The sequence below is a fragment of the Pleuronectes platessa genome, chromosome 18 (assembly GCF_947347685.1).
Source record: "Pleuronectes platessa chromosome 18, fPlePla1.1, whole genome shotgun sequence".
Classification (NCBI taxonomy): domain Eukaryota; kingdom Metazoa; phylum Chordata; class Actinopteri; order Pleuronectiformes; family Pleuronectidae; genus Pleuronectes; species Pleuronectes platessa.
Window position 1 is genome coordinate 6,455,339 of NC_070643.1, and position 17,905 is coordinate 6,473,243.

At 42.9% G+C, this 17,905-nt stretch overlaps 1 protein-coding gene across 2 annotated transcripts; it reads left to right on the plus strand.

Moving 5' to 3' along the window:
* Window positions 1-1,883: 1,883 nt before the first annotated feature.
* zgc:91944 (uncharacterized protein LOC436941 homolog) lies at window positions 1,884-13,047 on the plus strand. Of its 2 annotated transcripts, XM_053447235.1 has the most exons (9): window positions 1,884-2,659; window positions 2,980-3,065; window positions 3,930-4,040; window positions 5,894-6,118; window positions 7,202-7,358; window positions 9,142-9,224; window positions 9,619-9,714; window positions 9,868-9,962; window positions 11,079-13,047. In XM_053447235.1, the coding sequence occupies exons 1-9, from the start codon at window positions 2,217-2,219 to the stop codon at window positions 11,223-11,225; spliced, it is 1,443 nt and encodes a 480-aa protein (XP_053303210.1). In that variant the 5' UTR covers window positions 1,884-2,216; the 3' UTR covers window positions 11,226-13,047. The 2 variants fall into 2 exon arrangements, with proteins under 2 accessions (XP_053303210.1, XP_053303211.1); XM_053447236.1 differs by lacking the exon at window positions 5,894-6,118 and having other exon boundaries at window positions 1,886-2,659.
* Window positions 13,048-17,905: the final 4,858 nt, after the last annotated feature.

Sequence of the window (17,905 nt, forward strand, 5' to 3'; positions counted from 1 at the left end):
CATCTTCATCTCTGTCTCCTGTTAGAAACGTCACCGACACATCCAGCCGCTCACTTTGAAACTTCGGCAGAATCTTCTGTTGTTTTCTTACATGAGCTCATTCGGATATTCTTCAAAGTTTTGACAAGAGGGAAAGTCCGGAGCCTCGCACTCGGACATTTCCATTCTCACATTCAGCTTCTCCGGAGAATGTCAGGAGATTATCCATCACCACTGACGAGTAGCAGACTTCAATAACTTTACACCTTGGTTCCCCTGGAAACATTTCCCTTGTCGTTTTGGCAATTTGCAGCACGTTTGTGTATTTGCACGTGTTGTGACTTTTTGCAGCACATGTGTCGTCAAATTGATGAAGATGTTTTCTTAATTTGCACGTGTTTTCTCCACTGTGCATGTGCTTTCTTAATTTGCAGTGTGTTGAGCTCTCAGCCGCTGTAGAAAACAGCCTATGACAACTGACAGCACAGGGGGCACTTCAGGGGCCAATCACATTTTGGCTGGGGCCAGTGCTCCCCCATAGGCCCCACCCCTGAATCCGCCCCTGTACACTTTCATCCTGTCTGCTCTTACATGAACACAATCAAACACACAGAAAGTCAGCAGTTAATTAGGAAACTCTGCAACGCTCACACTCAGCCTAGTATAAGGGATGGCAGAATATGCTTTTATTGTGAATGCTTCACGGCAGTACTTCCGCTTTGTGTGTGACTGGTGGTGAAGCTCACTTTATCCAAACAGCAGCTATGGATGTGGAGGCTGGTCTCCGGGGAACCGAGGAGTTGATGCCGTTAGCTTAGCCCACGTAGTCTGTTAGCGAGTGATCCGCCGCTGTGGGGGGTGTTTGACACTATGCTAATGTAGCGGCAGTCTGACCGCAGCACACCGCAGTGAGCCTGTCGTCTCCCTCCGTAGAGAACCGGCCGAGCTCGAACTCCGACGAGGAGCCATGCGACAGTGGTGCGTCCCCGCTGCGACCCCACGCACCGAGCCACTCCCGGAGCGCCTGTCTGTGTCCCCCCCTCCGCCAGGTAAGACCCCTCAGTGACGGGACACGCTCTGATTTACTGCTACAGACAAATCCAGCCCTGCTCTTTTAAATCTTTTATCATTGGGATCAGTTGCACAGGAAGAAAAAAACTAAACTCTTCAGCTCGATCATGTAAACACAGAATGTGCATCCTGTGCACAAATCTGGCAACTTTACTCCTGTCCTGCAAAGGCAAGGAACAGCCGAGGACTTGAAGCATCCCAGAAATCGTTGTCCCTCCGGGTGAAATCGGGACACATCCCATTTAACAAGATTAACTTTTTTTTATGGGCTCAGCTTGTTGGAGCTCACTGCAGCTGCTGTGTGTTTTAGTGGAAGCGTGGCTGAGAATACACCTCCTGCTGGGTTTGTACAATGTATGATGTATTATGTTTCCCCCCTTTTTTCAACCTCGCCTGGTCACATCATATAGAAAGACTTAAAATGAGTAAAATGCGATGTTTATGGTGTATGTGTGTATGTGAGGTTCATCTTCCCTGCAGCCCTGCACAGGTACACAAAGTAAAAGGACAGATGGATGTGACTGGGCTGAGGGGACCTGATGTTAGACTATGTATGCCAGGGTGATCTTACTTTAATTCCACTCTGGACAAATGGAACAAGGTTAGCCCCAAGTGCCTGTGCCAAGTGTTTTGAAAGGGTGCCAACATTTTGAATGACCCAAGGGTTCTTCAGAGGAGAATGCAGTCTCTTTCTTTTCATAAGTTGAGTTTTGTAAGTCAGTGAGTCTCGTCTCAGCTCAAAGTTATTTGGTCGTTACAAAAGAATACAATTTTTTTTTTTTTTTTTTGACAGTTGTGTTAAAGATAAATGAACCACAACAAAGGTAGTGTAGTGTTTGAATTGAGCTTTGCTCGTCTTTTTTTATTTGTGTCTTTGTGTCTATTAATAATGCTTTCATCATTTATCAGTTGGTGTGCTGGTTTTGAAGAAGTCTGCATCATATTCTCTAAATTTAAGGTGTATCAAAGATGCAGAGTAGGGATAAATATAGCTGTGTAGGTCTTGGTAACACTTTGTGAGGACTTGCTGTTTATCTGGTGAGAAATCCACCCAGCCTTGCTATATTAATAGAGCTGCTGTTGGTTCATATTCACTTACAAAACTGGTCTTGTATTTCCTTCACAAAGCCACTCTCAGGTTCACTCTGGCAAAATTTACACCCCTAATGTGCGCAGATGCCAGAATGGAGTGCTGCGACGTGGAGCCACGCTACACAATCGAACAGATCGACCTCCTGCAGCGCCTGCGTCTCTCCGGCATGACCAAACCTCAGATCATCCACGCTTTGGAGTCCCTGGAGAGGCTCGACCCAGACCACCGCCCCTCGCACTGCGACTCTCACCCGGCCCCGTCCAACACCACCCCCACCACAGCCGCTCCGGCCCCGTCCTCGTCGTCATCCTCCTCTTCCTCCTCCTCACTCTCCCTGGCCTCTGCTACCACGCAGACCTCCGGCCTGGACGGCGCCGCGCTGTCCCCCAGCCACAGCTACGAGGCCTCGCCTCCGCCCCTGTACACTCCCAGTGTGGCGGTACAGCGGTCGTTCAGTTACGACATGATGGGTGAGGAGGAGTGGGACCTGGAGGAGAAGGTGGAGGAGTACATGAGGTGAGAGGAGAAAGAGCAGCACAGTGGTGCTAAATGTTGTCAGAGAGCCAGAGATGAATGAGTGCTGGGTGGGGACGAGTTTAAAGACCAAAAGAATAGTAGAGACAAAGAGGGACTATTATAACATCACATAATGACAGCTACTGTCCCCAGAGGTGCAGACTTGTTCTGCAGAATATCAGTGGAGTTAATTCAGGTCAGGTGTTCAGGGATGGCTGTAAAAAGAGAATCAGTGAATAAGGTTAGTCGGGTCACAGGCTCATTTTTTAACCACAGTGTAATGGTTCTGATGCCATGATGGGGTTTTACTGCTTTTACAGGAAAGACAGCAACCTGGTGAAAGAAGAGATCAAAACGTTCCTCAACAATCGCAGGATCTCTCAGGCGATCGTAGGCCAAGTCACAGGTACTCTGCTTTCTCTGTTGTTTTTACAGCTCGTTAAACTGATACAGCACATGATGCATAACATAAAAGTGTATCGTTAGAAATCACACTCCAGTTTGATTTTGATTCATTCAAGATATAGATTTTATTCTTCAAAAGGAAAGCGGGCACTATTTTAATTTTCTTATTCCAGTTCACTGTGTCATGAAAAATCCTAGGACATTCTAGGATTCAGTGATTGTTCAAATCTCTTCAAACAACCTCAAACAAGCTCTACACAAAGCAGTGGATCAGACCTGCGCAATGTTCAGGAGGAATTCTGAATATTCTTCCGACAGAGCTGCTTCAGGTCCGACGTTATTTTGGTCTGTTCTTGTGTTAAGACCTGTCTGTGGTCACTCCACAGTATATCGTCAGGTTATTGTACCACTCTAAGAGATTGATTCTCATTTTATAAAGTTGGTCTGAAGCAGATTAAATTGTATCGAGTTGTAGTTCTGCTTCATCACTGGATATTTAAATTGTTCCTCAGCTAGTGGACAGGCCCACCCAGGTTGAACACATAACCTCCTTGGTGGAGGTTGTTATCAGTAATGACATAATAACATAGATGGGCTTGTGCCTCTGCAGCCATGGCTCCACTTATACACAATAAATGCTGCACTTTGCATCAACAAAGGTTTTTTCCTCTCTGTCCTCCCTGAAAAAGGTTTTGCATCAAATCACATGTCCTTAATTCAAGTATAGACATTGGATTTCATTATCTTAACAAGTGTATTCCGTGGTTGGCTCGCAGCCGATCTGTGCAGATGCCGTTGTTGCAGCATGAAATAAATCAATGTCTTAAATGTGTCAAGATAACATGTCCCACCCTCATGCACACAGGCATCAGCCAGAGCTACATCTCCCAGTGGCTGCTGCAGCAAGGCCTGGAGATGAGCGACTCCAAGCGCAGAGCTTTCTACCGCTGGTACCTGCTGGAGAGGAATAATCCAGGTGAGATGAGGGTGAGGGTTGTAGAGGTCTTGTGTAGAACATTGGGCTTTCATAAGTATCTTGCTTGGTTCGGATTTATAAACCTTTAGTCCAAACCCAAATAACAGGTGTGAAAGGTCTTGTTGGACCACAAGAGTTGGTATCGTTCTGGATCAAAATGAACCATGGTTTGGTTCATTTGCAGTGGTAAAAAACTGTTTTGGATAGTTCTGACTTTTGGACCAATTGCAGAAAGTTGAGACAGAATAAAACAGTAGAAGAAGAAAAAGTAGCGGAAGCCTTACTGGTCTTGAGTTGCCCAGGCTCTCAGTATTTCTAGTATTCTTTGCCTCCTATTACTAGGACTTGGATGTCTCATTCGAGCTAAACCCAAGTACTGTGCCTGAAATGAATAAGTAAAATGATGTTACAGTGGCAACGAAAATTTACGAAATGAACAATCTGATTAATTTTCTCCATTCAGTCGGAAAGACTACTTTTTAAAATCTGCAATCTATTCAAAAAAGTTAGCGAATACAATAGCCGAATTGGCAATACGTGAACGTCAGATGCACATCTGTCTACAAACCAATCAATGTCAAGGATAGGTAGACGCAGCCCATGCAGGTGTTGAAGACAGGATGTATGTATGTCATACGTCTCAAATGAATTGCCTAAATTGCAATGGGAAACCAAAACTAACCAGATCAAATGTGAAAAATACAAACAAAGACACTTGGTTCAGACTTTCAGATGTGAAAACGCTCTGATTATTGTAGAGCCAATGAGTGATAAATAGACTGTTGCAGGGATGATGGATGTCACTTACAGGAAGACTAATTATGAGAGTGAAGATCTGGGCCTCAAGGATGAATGTCAGGTGAACAATGGCGGATTATTCTGTAGATACGATAAGGTAGAGAGAAAGGCTTGTATTAAAAAGAGATGGCTTTTGTTGTGTTTTGTTAAACGTGAACCACTTGCTAACTAACCTTCCATCTGCCCCGCTCTTTACCCACCATCCTCTTGCATGGTACACCCACGCCCCTCTAATACCTCAAGCTAACGGCATCCTGGTCCCCGAGGGCTGTGAGGTCAGGGAAGGACATGAGACTGATCTATAATTTCAGAGGAAAGACAAATGATAAAGGTAGTCCTGTCACAGGAGATGCAAATCAATAATTTTGAAGGCCCCTGGTTTGAGAATGAAACTTTAGTGCATGAGAGTGGTTTGTCTGTACAGGCTAGAGTAACAGCTTGGGTTGGTGTTGACCTCTCCATGTCCTAGGATACAGGGACACTAACACAAATATAGTGTGGTTTAAAAAGACGCTTTTACTGGTTTGTGTGCCTCCACAGTAAATCATGTACAAAATGATACATTACAATTTAATGCTACAAGTTTTGCAAACGTGAACAAAGCCACTGACGGACCATCTGCTATCCCCGCTCTCTTCCTTCATCTTAGTCCTTTACTTTCCCCCTCTGCCCTCCCAAGCTTGGCTCCTCTGTAGTTCTCAGCCCTGATGCTGGAGGTATTCTGGTGCTGGTTTTCATTCCTAACAAACAGGCTTTTAACAAAGATACTAACATTTACTACGTTTCTCTGCCATGTGTCAAAGCAAAAGCGGTCTCAGTGCTTTGCTTCTGACGTAGGCTGCTATTGACCTGCTCGTCATGAAACGTGAAAGTTTCAGAACGCAGTGTTACCAGACCAAATCTTGATTGGGAAATACCAGTTTGCAATAGATTGTTAAATTTATGACTGACGGGTCAGTAAACCTATTTAACTCGCCAATGACATGAGCCAAACCTGTCTATAATCTGATCCATGGCTGTGGCCTGCCTGACCATTGGTTTTGTCCCGACTGAAGGGCTGAGGTGGAGTGAAAGCCAGCACAGCGTGAGCCCCATGCCCAGGGCCAGGGGAGGGGACAGAGACGGGACGGTAGCAGGGGCAAGTGGCAGCCTCCCCAACATCCTCCCCAACCCCAACACCAACCTCAACCCCAACCCTGTGTGGAGCAGACAGAGAGAGCTGCTGATGCACTTGCTGCCATGGTACACTGCTGCCGCTGCAGCCGCCCAGGCCCAGCCAGGTAACCAGTCCCTCCCTGCCCTGGCCGCAGCAGCTTGCAGCAGGGGACACCTGCACTGTAGCTGGCCTGCATGCCATTAAAACCAAAGCTACAATGACACTGTTGTATCCTATGCTGATGAACTGCTATTCGATTTCTTAGCAGTGATTGCACTCATAATGCTACATTGGCAATGTTCTATTGAAATCCTCTTGTAAGAGAGTCAGTCCATTTATTGCTCACAAATACTAAGCAGACTAAAGTTAAAAAAATGCTTTCATATTTAAGATAATATCAACTTTATTGATCACATGACAGTGAAATACCCTATAATGGGTTGAGTAAGAAAATGTGTATCAATAAATTGATCTCGCTAAATCTCGGATCACTAAATGTGTCTCTTTAAAAAAAACATATTGGTCGAGCTCTGTTAACAATGTAGCGTAAAATATAAATCTATACCAAGCAGGTGCAAGTCATTCCTTTGTTATTTTTAATGGTGAAAAGGTTAGAGTAATGGTAGCAGACACTTTAATGATAGTAGAATTTATGTACATACATCCCCCAGATATTTTGTATGTTGTGTTGCAGGTAATGATTCCACAGTGACTTTCTCTTCATAAAGATGTTTATTTTGATTGGACAGATGTTTCAGAGCAAAGGATTTAGGCATTATTAGAAGTGTAGTAATGCTAGAATCTAAGACTTCAGGTCTTATTTTTGCAGCCAGATTAAGTAAATCTCTAGTTTGAAAGTCACGCACACACACAAACGAGTTGAGATGATACAAGTGTGATTTCATGCTGCATTCACTGGAGATGGGAATTACTGCTGCCACCAACTGGTTGCGGTTGGTTTCGATCTTTATTTTAGCACGCCTCAGGAAAGACTTGCGAGTTCAACTGAAGCAAAGTAGTATCGACAGTGACTTACGCTGACTTTTGTGTAACAAAGAGGCGAGTTGACAAACTGGTGACATCGAAGCAGTTAGTGCTGACTTTGCTCTGCAACTCCAAGATCTGCCGTTCAGCTGGTGATCACTTTCATCTTTGTCTTTCCACAAACTCTCAACTGTTAAATTGCTTCATGTGCTGCGTTCTTTAGGTGCCACCTTATCAATGCGCTCTCTGGTGAAGGAGGAACCTGACTGGAGGACAGGGATCATGTCTGGCGACAGGACAGGGATAGTGGGTGGACCGCTGAGGCTACGCAGAGGAAGCAGGTTCACCTGGAGGAAGGAGTGCCAATCAATCATGGAGAGGTGAGCGAGTCTCTTTGGACTTAGGAGATAAGGAAGAGACGTCTTACAGAATACTGTTTGACTCACATTTAAAGGGAACTCATGTCAGGAACTCAAGGTTTGCATCTGATTTAACCGTCCTTCATTCTAACAACTCTAAAGTGCCCATATTACAAGTAAAAATTCTGAAACATTAAAAAGTCATAGTCCACAGCAAAACAAGTCCTTCTCTCTCACAGCAAAATAAGCTCCTGAAGAGCCTAACATATCTTGTTTACTTGCTGGTTTTCAGTTACTAGTCTGTGTCACTTGTTAATATGACTAGAAGTGGTACAGCAGAACCGAGGCCATTGTTATCGTAGCTACAGCAGTGTTAGCAGCTGATCAGGAAGCCAGTTTGTAAGGGCTTGAGATGGTTGATCAGTCACAGAGGAGTCGAACCTGTGCTCTAGGAGAAAGCTCAAACTAAATGATATACCTGTAGAGATTTAGAGGTGTCTGAAATGTTCCCCATGAATCAAAGCTTGTTGTTCACTATATTCAGTGACAAAGGAGAAGGAATAGCCGCCTTGGTTCTTCTTGAAAATGGCAAAGTATGATGAAATATGTATTTTTCTGCGTTTTTTGTCACAGTATGCCTGTAATCATTGTGCCAAGTAAAATGGGATTTTTTGAAAAATATTTCACTGGGATTGAGTTAGTGTTTTTCACTTAACTAATAAAAGTACATCAAGTTCTCGTGACTGTCATTTCCATATGATAGGAATGCAGTGTTGCCTGAAGTTAAAGTGTAGTATAAATAAAAATAAAAGGGTGAATGTCCTTTAGTGTCTTACTGTTGTGACGTTCTGCTGTTTTTGTGGCTCAGAAGCATTTGATTTATGATGCATAGAGACAGCCCGTCTTTATGTGCTGTATTACGTCCCTGCTTCTCTTCATGAGGATGCAGAGAAAGAGGAGAGGAGTAGGTATACCTCTACCCACTGCGTGCCATTGATTTCTCTATTACATGGCTGCTGTAAGTATAGGGTGCAGACTGGACACTCGCCTAATAAGACCACACAGGCCCTCATACAACACTCACGAGCAGTACCCACCGGATTATGCAATTCTACCGCAGTGCTGATCCTTATGAGCTAGTTTCGACCCAAGGACGATACAGCAGAGCTGAAGGTGTGTGTGTGTGTGTGTGTGTGTGTGTGTGTGTGTGTGTGTGTGTGTGTGTGTGTGTGTGTGTGTGTGTGTGTGTGTGTGTGTGTGTGTGTGTGTGTGTGTGTGTGTGTGTGTGTGTGTGTGTGTGTGTGTGTGTGTGTGTGTGTGTGTGTGTGTGTGTGTGTGTGTTGGAGCGGACAGGGTAGGGCAACTCTGAGGGTGAGAGAATAAGGAGGCTGGAAGAAATTGATCCCTGTTTGTATTGTAATGTGAGACAATGATTCTTTTTTTAAACGTGGATGAAAATAAAGCGCGTAGACATGAATATGGATTAAAAAGGTTTTCACCTGGTAATGTAAAATCCAGTTTTTTACAAGGAGAGTCTTCTCATTTATAGACATAAGTAGAGATTTAAGTATTTACCAAAATTAATCCACTTAATGCATCCATTAATCTATTCCTGTACAGCGAGGCCCTCTCCTGATGCTCCTCCCCTGTATAAATATTGTCCTTATCTCCCCTCTTGTTCAATACAAAAACTGAGAGTTGATAAAGTGTAAAATGAGACCCGTGTCATTTTCTTATCAATGCGTGGCCTGTGCTGCAAAATGATTTAACCGTTTCCCATACTGTGGATCTTTGTCTCCCACAGCTTCTTCATGGAGAACCAGTATCCAGATGAAACCAAGCGAGAAGAGATTGCCAGTGCCTGTAACTCTGTCATTCAGAAACCAGGTACAAGTGAAACCAATGATCAATAATTGACAAACACCAGTTGTATCATGTCTTCTCTAGTCCAAATAACTTGTTGTAGGTTTCAACTAGCCATAACTTTGTCACTGGTTAGTAATGTCTTTTTCTCCAATATTATGTTCATGAATCACAAACAGTGAAGCAGTTAGTGCTGAGTTCAAACTCCAACCCTCAGATCCAGTGATCCTCACACTTTCATCTTTGTGTTTCCACAAACTCTGAGTAGAGTCATATTGCTCCATGTGCTGCGTTCGTTAGGTGCCACCTTGAAATACGCTGTATAATGAGAAACCCGACTCAAGGACATTTTTCTTTTCTAAATTTGCTGACATGAAAATGACACGATTTTCTTTGTCTGTTTTGTTTAATCAATCAGGTTGTAAACTGTCTGAGTTTGAGCGTGTCACGGCGTTGAAGGTCTACAACTGGTTTGCCAACCGCCGGAAGGAGATGAAGAGAAGAGCGAATATTGGTGAGGATTTGATAACTGACGGTGCTTGACATACAACTGGTGGATTCTTATGGGGGAAGCATTTGGTCTCCGTCTGTGGACACTGGACCATTTCCAGGCACATTTACACTTTATATGCCTTAAAATCCCCACTTTCTTGTCCCACACAACTAGAGGCTGCCATCTTGGAAAGCCATGGAATTGAGGTGCCAAGTCCAAGCTGCCACTCAAATGGTGAGGAAGGGGAGATGCAAGAGTTTGCTGACCAGGTGAGTCATTGATTCTCAGGCAAGTACGCCGACATGGAGCAATTTAACTGCTACTGAAGAAGAAAAACCAGTAGGCCCTGACCATGGTACTGCAAATTCAAGCTGTTTGTGGCACAAAGGATTACACTTTTAGAGAGTTGTATGTCTCAGAAAAAACCCTTTCAATAATTTAAACAGTTAATATGAAACATTTTTACTCTACTAGTTGGACTAATGTTATATTTCAAAGACCATTTATCAAGATGGACAATTATGGTAAATGGTCTGTATTTATATAGGGCTTTACTAATCTTGATGACCACTCAAAATGCTTTTCAGTACAGTTTTTGCCATTCACACATACAACATAGACTCACACATACAACATAGACACACACACACACTCGCATCACTCACACTCTGCTATCACAGGTAATTTGGGGGTTAATTGTCTTGCCCAAGCACACGGAATGGAGGGGACTGGTATTAAACTGCTGACCAACAATTTACAATTTACAATTTATTTTTTTATTTTTCTCTGGAAACAGAAATATGTATTTACCTTGTGTACAAGAAGTCACATTGTGATCTTTTCCATAATAATTCGATATATTTTCTAGCCCTTGGACGTGGACACACGATACAGACCAGACTATACGTCTGTGTTAGTTCACCTGTAACTAGACATATCCGTCATGGGAACTGACATAGAATTTGTCAGTGTTTCTGTTGAGGCCGTGCTCGCCACTGATGTTACTGGCATCACTGCACACATGTTGTGTTTCACCCAGCTCAGTGGTAGGTGGTCATAAAAGCCACACTTTACTACACTGAGAACAAATTGAGAAATTGCCAAGAGGTCTCAAGGGGTCACAGCAGAAACTCCGTCCAGCTGTTAGCTGCTCACAGCAGGTGGGAGGACATATACGGCATCGCTTCACTAACCTCACGAGTGGACCCAGCCAAAAACTGCTAGTGGTGACATGAAGGCTGTTACAGACTTGCAAGACTTTAAACAACCGAAACTGTTTTTTATTGGTAAGAATGAGCTTGTTGCCAACAGGACGTATCCAAATAAGGAAAGATGCATATAAAATATATAATTTACTCATATTTGTACTGTCTGTCCTTCCACAGGAAGACCCATCCTCCCAGAGGATTGTCGACCAAATAGACTCCTCCTCACTGGCTACTACAGAGGTGGCCGCCCTGCCAAGCCCCACCCCTCAGGTCCTGGAACAGAAAGAGGAGGATTCAAAAAGGGAGACTGTGGATGAAGAGTGACCAAAGCCAGGGAAGTCTGGATCGTCATGTTTGAAGTTTAATCCGAAGAAATAGTTAAACAATAAGTGTCCCCTCCTCCACCTTTGTGTGGGGCCTTTGGGGGCTATGACACCCAACAATCACAGGCAGAAGGGTGCTGAAGCTCACTGAGGTGCCTCTGATGGTAAGGAGGCCACTGTATTTATCAACAGTAATCCTGCTTATAATAACGGCAATATACAGTATACATACATATATATATATATATAAATATATAGTGCATTCCAAGATGGTATTAAAAAGCCTAAATTCCTTAGAGGGAGAACTATGTAAAGGATACCTCGCCCATTTGAAGCTAAGCTTTTTCTGTTGTCTCTGCTACGCGCCTTCTTTTAGCTTTTCTTTTTAAAGAGCGATTGTTTGATGGACTGTGGCGACACGAACGTGCTGAGCCTGCAGGTCAGGTTGTGATCGGTGGAGAAATTAGTGAAAGGATCTGGCTTGTGGTGACACGAACACCCACTGCTTGCTTGAACGTCTTCGAGCCCCATCAGGTTCGTTAAGACTCTAACCTCAATCAGTCGACTGATCAAATCAGTCGATCAATCGACGAGTGCTGTTGCTATCAAACCCTGAGGGACAACTGGAATCTCAGGTAATCCCCAAAAAATGGTGGAAAAAGTCTGAGGAGAATTGCACCAGTTTTCTTATTTGTGTCTTAACATTTGTTGCTTTGTTTTCTTCATCTTAAATCTGTATTTAACCAAAACAGGATGTGTTATTTATACCTTTTTATATTAGCCAAACAAGCCTAGGACAATATATCGTATTATATCATAGTATCTCTTTTGTCATCCATCTTCTTTGTTATACTTTATACTGAATGCTGCTTTTTGGTCATTTTTGTAGTCCCTCATTTCAAAGTCTGTCTCAAACCTCAGCCAGTGACGTGAAGCTAGACGGGTCTACTGATGTTTTTCTGTCTTATTTTGTAACGTTTGAAAGAACGCTAAATCAAATGTGATAAAAACTCATCATGCTAGGAGCACCTTTCTCTATTGGAATAAGCTACAGCCTAAGCTCATGTTAAGTTTGTATGACTGCAAAGCTGCACTTCAAAGTGGATCTCACTATAACTGAAAGAGGAGCGACTCAGACTCCACCTGCATTTGGGCCTAAGACATGTACATAACCCAGAAAACACACACGTCTACAGGTGCTTTCCTCCACATTGCAGTAGCAGTATATAGAAACTGTTATTTGTCAAACTTGAAATATGAATAGCTGACTCTAACTCTGCATTGTGTAATCCCTTATTATATTATATCCACTGGCCCAAGGCCTCGGGAGCTCCTCCCTAAAGGTTCATGAAATGGACACAGGCGCTTGTTCTCAAACAGCCCCCAAGAGGGCGCTAACATGTTACCTCCTATTGCCAAAGCTATGCCAAGGTAGAGATGAGCTACAGTAACCTGTGCTTACAGGAACAGGACCAGACGGTCACTACAGTATAGACATACAGAGCCTAATAGATGTTTATTTGCTCAGTACAACACTAGCCAACTCTAGTTTACCTCAGAATAACTGTGTCCTGAATGTGTAACAGGCTGAGTGTCAGCCGACACGTAGCAGCCGTCATTGTGACTGTTTATGACGCGGACAGTGTCATGTAGCATTTCTGACCGCGGGGTTTGCCTCGTATCGTATACTCACCTCAGACCGGTCACTCGTCCGGCTCTGGACAGGAACCCCCAGAGCTGCACGCTGTTTCTGACGAGGACGCTCCTCTCTATCTGCTTTTATCTGACAATGAGAAAAAACGACAATAAAATTGTAAACAACCCAGGTGATTGTGTCTTGATTTATTCCCAGTCAGCGTTCAGCTGGTGCCAAGACGAAGAGCTTTGGTTGAAAACTCTTGGAACAAGTAGAGTCACATTTGAAGCAATGCCAGGCTGAGGTGAATCATTCGATCAATGACTCCTCAGTTCTGTATCCATCACTTTGTAATTCAGTGGCGGACCAAAGGACTTGTTACAAGGATTTTTTTCGGTGAAAGCTCCGCTGGTTTCTAAAGCAGTGCTGATGTCAGGAGAAATGTCAGAGTTGTGTGATCATATCTGGTAAAGCTGAGGATGATGTGGGCTGATGAATGTGAAGCAGCTGAACAACAGGGTGAACATGAGCGGGACCTCTGAGTTTGGTTCAGTCTCAGCAGCTAAAACTTAAAATCCTGCATAGATTTGACTCACAGGGAATATGTCCCCTTTTCCATCTACCTGACTTGAAGCACAAAAGAAGCATGATCTCCTTTCCTTATGTAATTGAATACATTTAATACCATATCTGAAGACATTACCTTCCATCAAAGACGTGTAAAGCCTACGTTTGTACCAAGTGGTAGTTGCTCACTTTTCAACACAAGATGGCAACAATTTCCCTTATTAATAAATCAAACATATTTGTTTTACATTTTACTGTAAGTGATGCACTCTACAGAAATGTCCATCTATAGCTCCTCATTCAAAGTAAAGGTCTTTGCACTTCATAGTTACATTTACAGCAATTTCATTCTTTTACATAAGAAACATTTGTATGCTTCTCTAAATTCAGCATCATTGATTGTGGTCTTTTTGTTCACATTTAAAGCTCTGAAGACTCAACGTCTTTTATTTTTACATATTTAGCTGAAGCTAAAAGGTCCATAGTAGAAAATAAATGTATATGCTAAATAAACAAAAACGCAATTTAAACAAGGTTACATCCCCGAAATGAAGAGCTAAATGAAAGAGCTGTCACATGTTTTTCATAACACGACATTGCGACACACAAACACATACGTGAAACATTTCTCGTTCTAATAATATGGAAATGTATCATGTTATGGAGAAGGTATTACATTATATAATAAATTCCCTTATAATTACAATATGAAATGTCTTGTGTAAAATATTTTTGTCACAGGTTTGTAAGTTGTAATGACGTGAACATCTTATTCCAATAGGCTTAAAGTTCAACTTTTAAGTTTTTACATGTCCTAACATTGTCACTTTTTTTTAATCATTTTCATAGTCTTAATGAAAAAATAAAGTTATTAACGATATCTGAATAGTTGACAACATACAACATTTCCGTTAAAAAATGTCGGTTCCTCTACATTAGTGAAGCTTTGCTTGACTGATGTGTCCTTTCTGCTATGAAACCTCTGTGGTCTTGTTGCTGTGCTGTGGAATATAATCTGTAGATTAGGTGAGGATGCTACGGTTTGCCAGGTCTCACATGTTATAACCACACAGCTCTCAGTGCAGGTGTAACTCCACCAAGGCTGAACAATCCTGATTGTCAAGCTCTAATAGAGGTGATAGATGAAAGAAGGAAGTGCTGACAAACCGAAACTAGGATTTATTTGTCATAAAACAAGAGAAAAAAAAAACAAATTCCTGGGTAAACCTGTTATTCTGCGTCTGCATCAATACAGACTAGAAATAGAAACTAGAAATCCACTCAGTAGAGCTCATACGACCGTCAAGGCCCAAATGTCCCCTTATGAAAGCACATAGAAATTCAATAAATCAGTATTTGAACTTAGATCTGTATCAAATTGCCAAACTCATAAATAAACATTTCTAAATTTTTTCTCTCTAAAATCTATGAATTATTGTTCACTCTAAAATCTGTGAAAATGTAAAAAAGAGCAAATAATGCTAAAGAAGGGGATTAAAACAAATTGCCCTTTTTTGTCATGATTCCAAAAATGAAATGGTTTCTTACTTGGCCCATGTCCCACCCCCCAACAAAGCTTGAGGCAAATCTCACCCGAGTGTGATTTTATTAAGTTTGACCACACAATTGTTTATCAGTACTGGAACTTGTAAGTACCCTATGTAGTAATGTGTTCTTCTTTACCTTTAATATTACAAGTTTGTTCTTTAAACCTTTTCACATCTGATTATTTGAAAGAAATCTCTTTGTTATATCCTACAATTAATGTGATTTCTGATCAATGCCACATTCACTTAATGAGCAGCCTGTGCTCCATCAGACCAACACACAGACCACTGCTTCTGACTCGCAGTGAAGCCTCATTCAAGCTGTGTGTAGTGCGAACGTTTCCAAAGAGAACATTTTTGCTTCAATGTTGCCAGAAAGTCATTAAACCCTCTCCTATTAGTCTTTCCCTCCCGGTTAATTGATTATGAGTTGAGCTGTGTCTGTGAAGCAAGAGGAGTTGGCAGAATGCAAAGATGTGAAATGAACTCATCTTGGGAAGTTGGCATTTGGAAAGGAAACACTGGTGCCTCGTTGCCCATGGACCCGCTCACTGATGTAATGTTATGGCAACATGATACAATTTGCCCCGAATCCCTCAGAAAGCTGTTATGTGCTTTGAGTTTGGCCTGAAGGCTGAAGTGTGGAGCTGCTCCAAATGTTTGGAATCCATTAATTAAATGAAAGCATCGCCTTGTGTGTGTGTGTGTGTGTGTGTGTGTGTGTGTGTGTGTGTGTGTGTGTGTGTGTGTGTGTGTGTGTGTGTGTGTGTGTGTGTGTGTGTGTGTGTGTGTGTGTGTGTGTGTGTGTGTGTGTGTGTGTGTGTGTGTGTGTGTGTGTGTGTGCAGAGGTGGGTGTGTGCTCATATGCATTCATGCTTGCAGGCTTATTCATGCCCTTTACAGGTTGGTTGTATCCCATTAGAATGCACCATTCCTGAGTGAACCGTTCCCCTTGTTCCCTGTGGTTCCTTCTGTACACCACATGAGGGCAGTATTGTTTACTGCTGATGTCTGAGCCCAGGAGTTTGATGGAGCTGTTACTTATGTAGTAACAATGTTTATGTGCTGCACCTACTTTTTTATTTTTGAACAAATCAGAAAAAGTGGTCGATAGGAAAGGACGACGTGATGATTGTCATCCCATTCCGGCGACCACACGTTTTTTTACAGCTCTGTGTTTTTCTTGGTGCCTGCTGCTCCCTGAACACTTGCTTTGCAGTAAAGCCCGACCATCTGGTTCGTTTAAAAGCCTGAAGCAAACCGTCCGACAGATTGTGTTTGACTGTAACTCTGCTGTGCAAAAAATCTGAATGTGGACTGGATCAGTGTCGGCTGCTGCCTTTCCCTTTATACAAGTCCTGATATCAACAGTCCCAAAAATTATTTTAAAAAAAAGTTCAAATGAAATCATATAGCCTACCATACAAACCAGTAGCCAGTCAGATTTACCTTGAGCTTAGTGTACTCCCAAGTTCGGCCTGTATCATTGTATCATTGATTACAAGGTAAAACCCCTGATGACACTAAGACACAAAGGGAATTTATGACACACAGAGCTTCTCTTTCTAGCTTCTCCTTCCTCTTCTTCATCCCTATCACATCGAAGTAAGTCATATCTCATCAGTACAGGTTACTGACTTGACCCCTTCCCCGAGTCCCTTTGCTTTATCGCCCGCAGATCCGTGCCCGCTGTGGCCGCACCATGGATTACGATTGTGGATCGTGCATCAGAGGTTGCAATGGTGGATCCAGTATGTTGAATGTATGACTGACTCCTCTGTGCAGGGAGAGCAAACACCGGCTCTGGTCCGGTACTGTGGTCTCCATAGCTGCTCTCAGATCTGCACTGAACTCTTGAAATTATGAAGGGCCCCTGGTAAGAACTCCGGAAGGTGTCAAGAGAGCTTTTGCTGATAAGTTTTGACACCAGTGTCAATAAAACAAAATAAAACACATGATCTCAGCATTTACACGTTACACCTTGCCTCTCCCTGCTGCACCACCCCTCACCGGAACGCTGCAGGGATTTCTGTGTTGTTGTGAACGCGTCGGAGCGGAGAACCTCCAGCTGCGTGTTTCGTGTGTGAAAGGCAAACTTCACAGAAACACAGGACCTGATTGTGCGGACATCCTCTGAAAACCGACATTACACTTACACGAGGGTTGTTCTAACCTAAACAATAACTGCTGCTGAATATCCTAACACTTACTTTAACCTCAACCCAAATCTAACGGTAAAAAATGTCCTCATCTTAAAATGTTATTATTTTCCATTATGTCTTTCTGCCCCATAAGGAAGACAAGTCACCATAATGAGACAGATTTAGGTCCCCACGACACTGGTGATCCCTGGACCACACACACACACTCACACACACACCACCAGGCGCACAGTGGTGTGTTTTGGCAGCGTCAGGCTTTGAGACCAACGTGGCTCTTCTATCATTCATTCCCCTCAGAAGTGTGTTTCATCTTCGTTTCTTCCCCCGTGGAAAACAGAATTCATGACCCGTCACCTTTTCTGCTGACTGCATAGACCATCTGCTGCCTCGGTAAACGATTTCCCAGCTATTTTCGTCGCCTCACAAAACGCTTGATGACACAAGTGGCATGAAAAGTATGCAATTCAATTTGTCAGTGGATATTACTTTGTAGCGAGGACAGTTGCAGTTATGTTTGGATTACGGGCACTTTCTGTCGAGGTGGACCGGTCCCAATTTTTTTTTTTTTTACTTTGGACCGTTTTGAGAAGCAGAGAAAAAAGTGTTTATGTGTCTCTCTTCCAGGCAACCTATATATGTCGCCTTCTTGTCTGATTACATTGCATCTCATTGCCAAGCTCACCTTTTACAGAGGACAGAGAGAGAGAGAGATGAGGAGGTGAGAAACGAAGTGGAAAGCGAGTGTTACACAAAAGAATAGAAAGGGAGG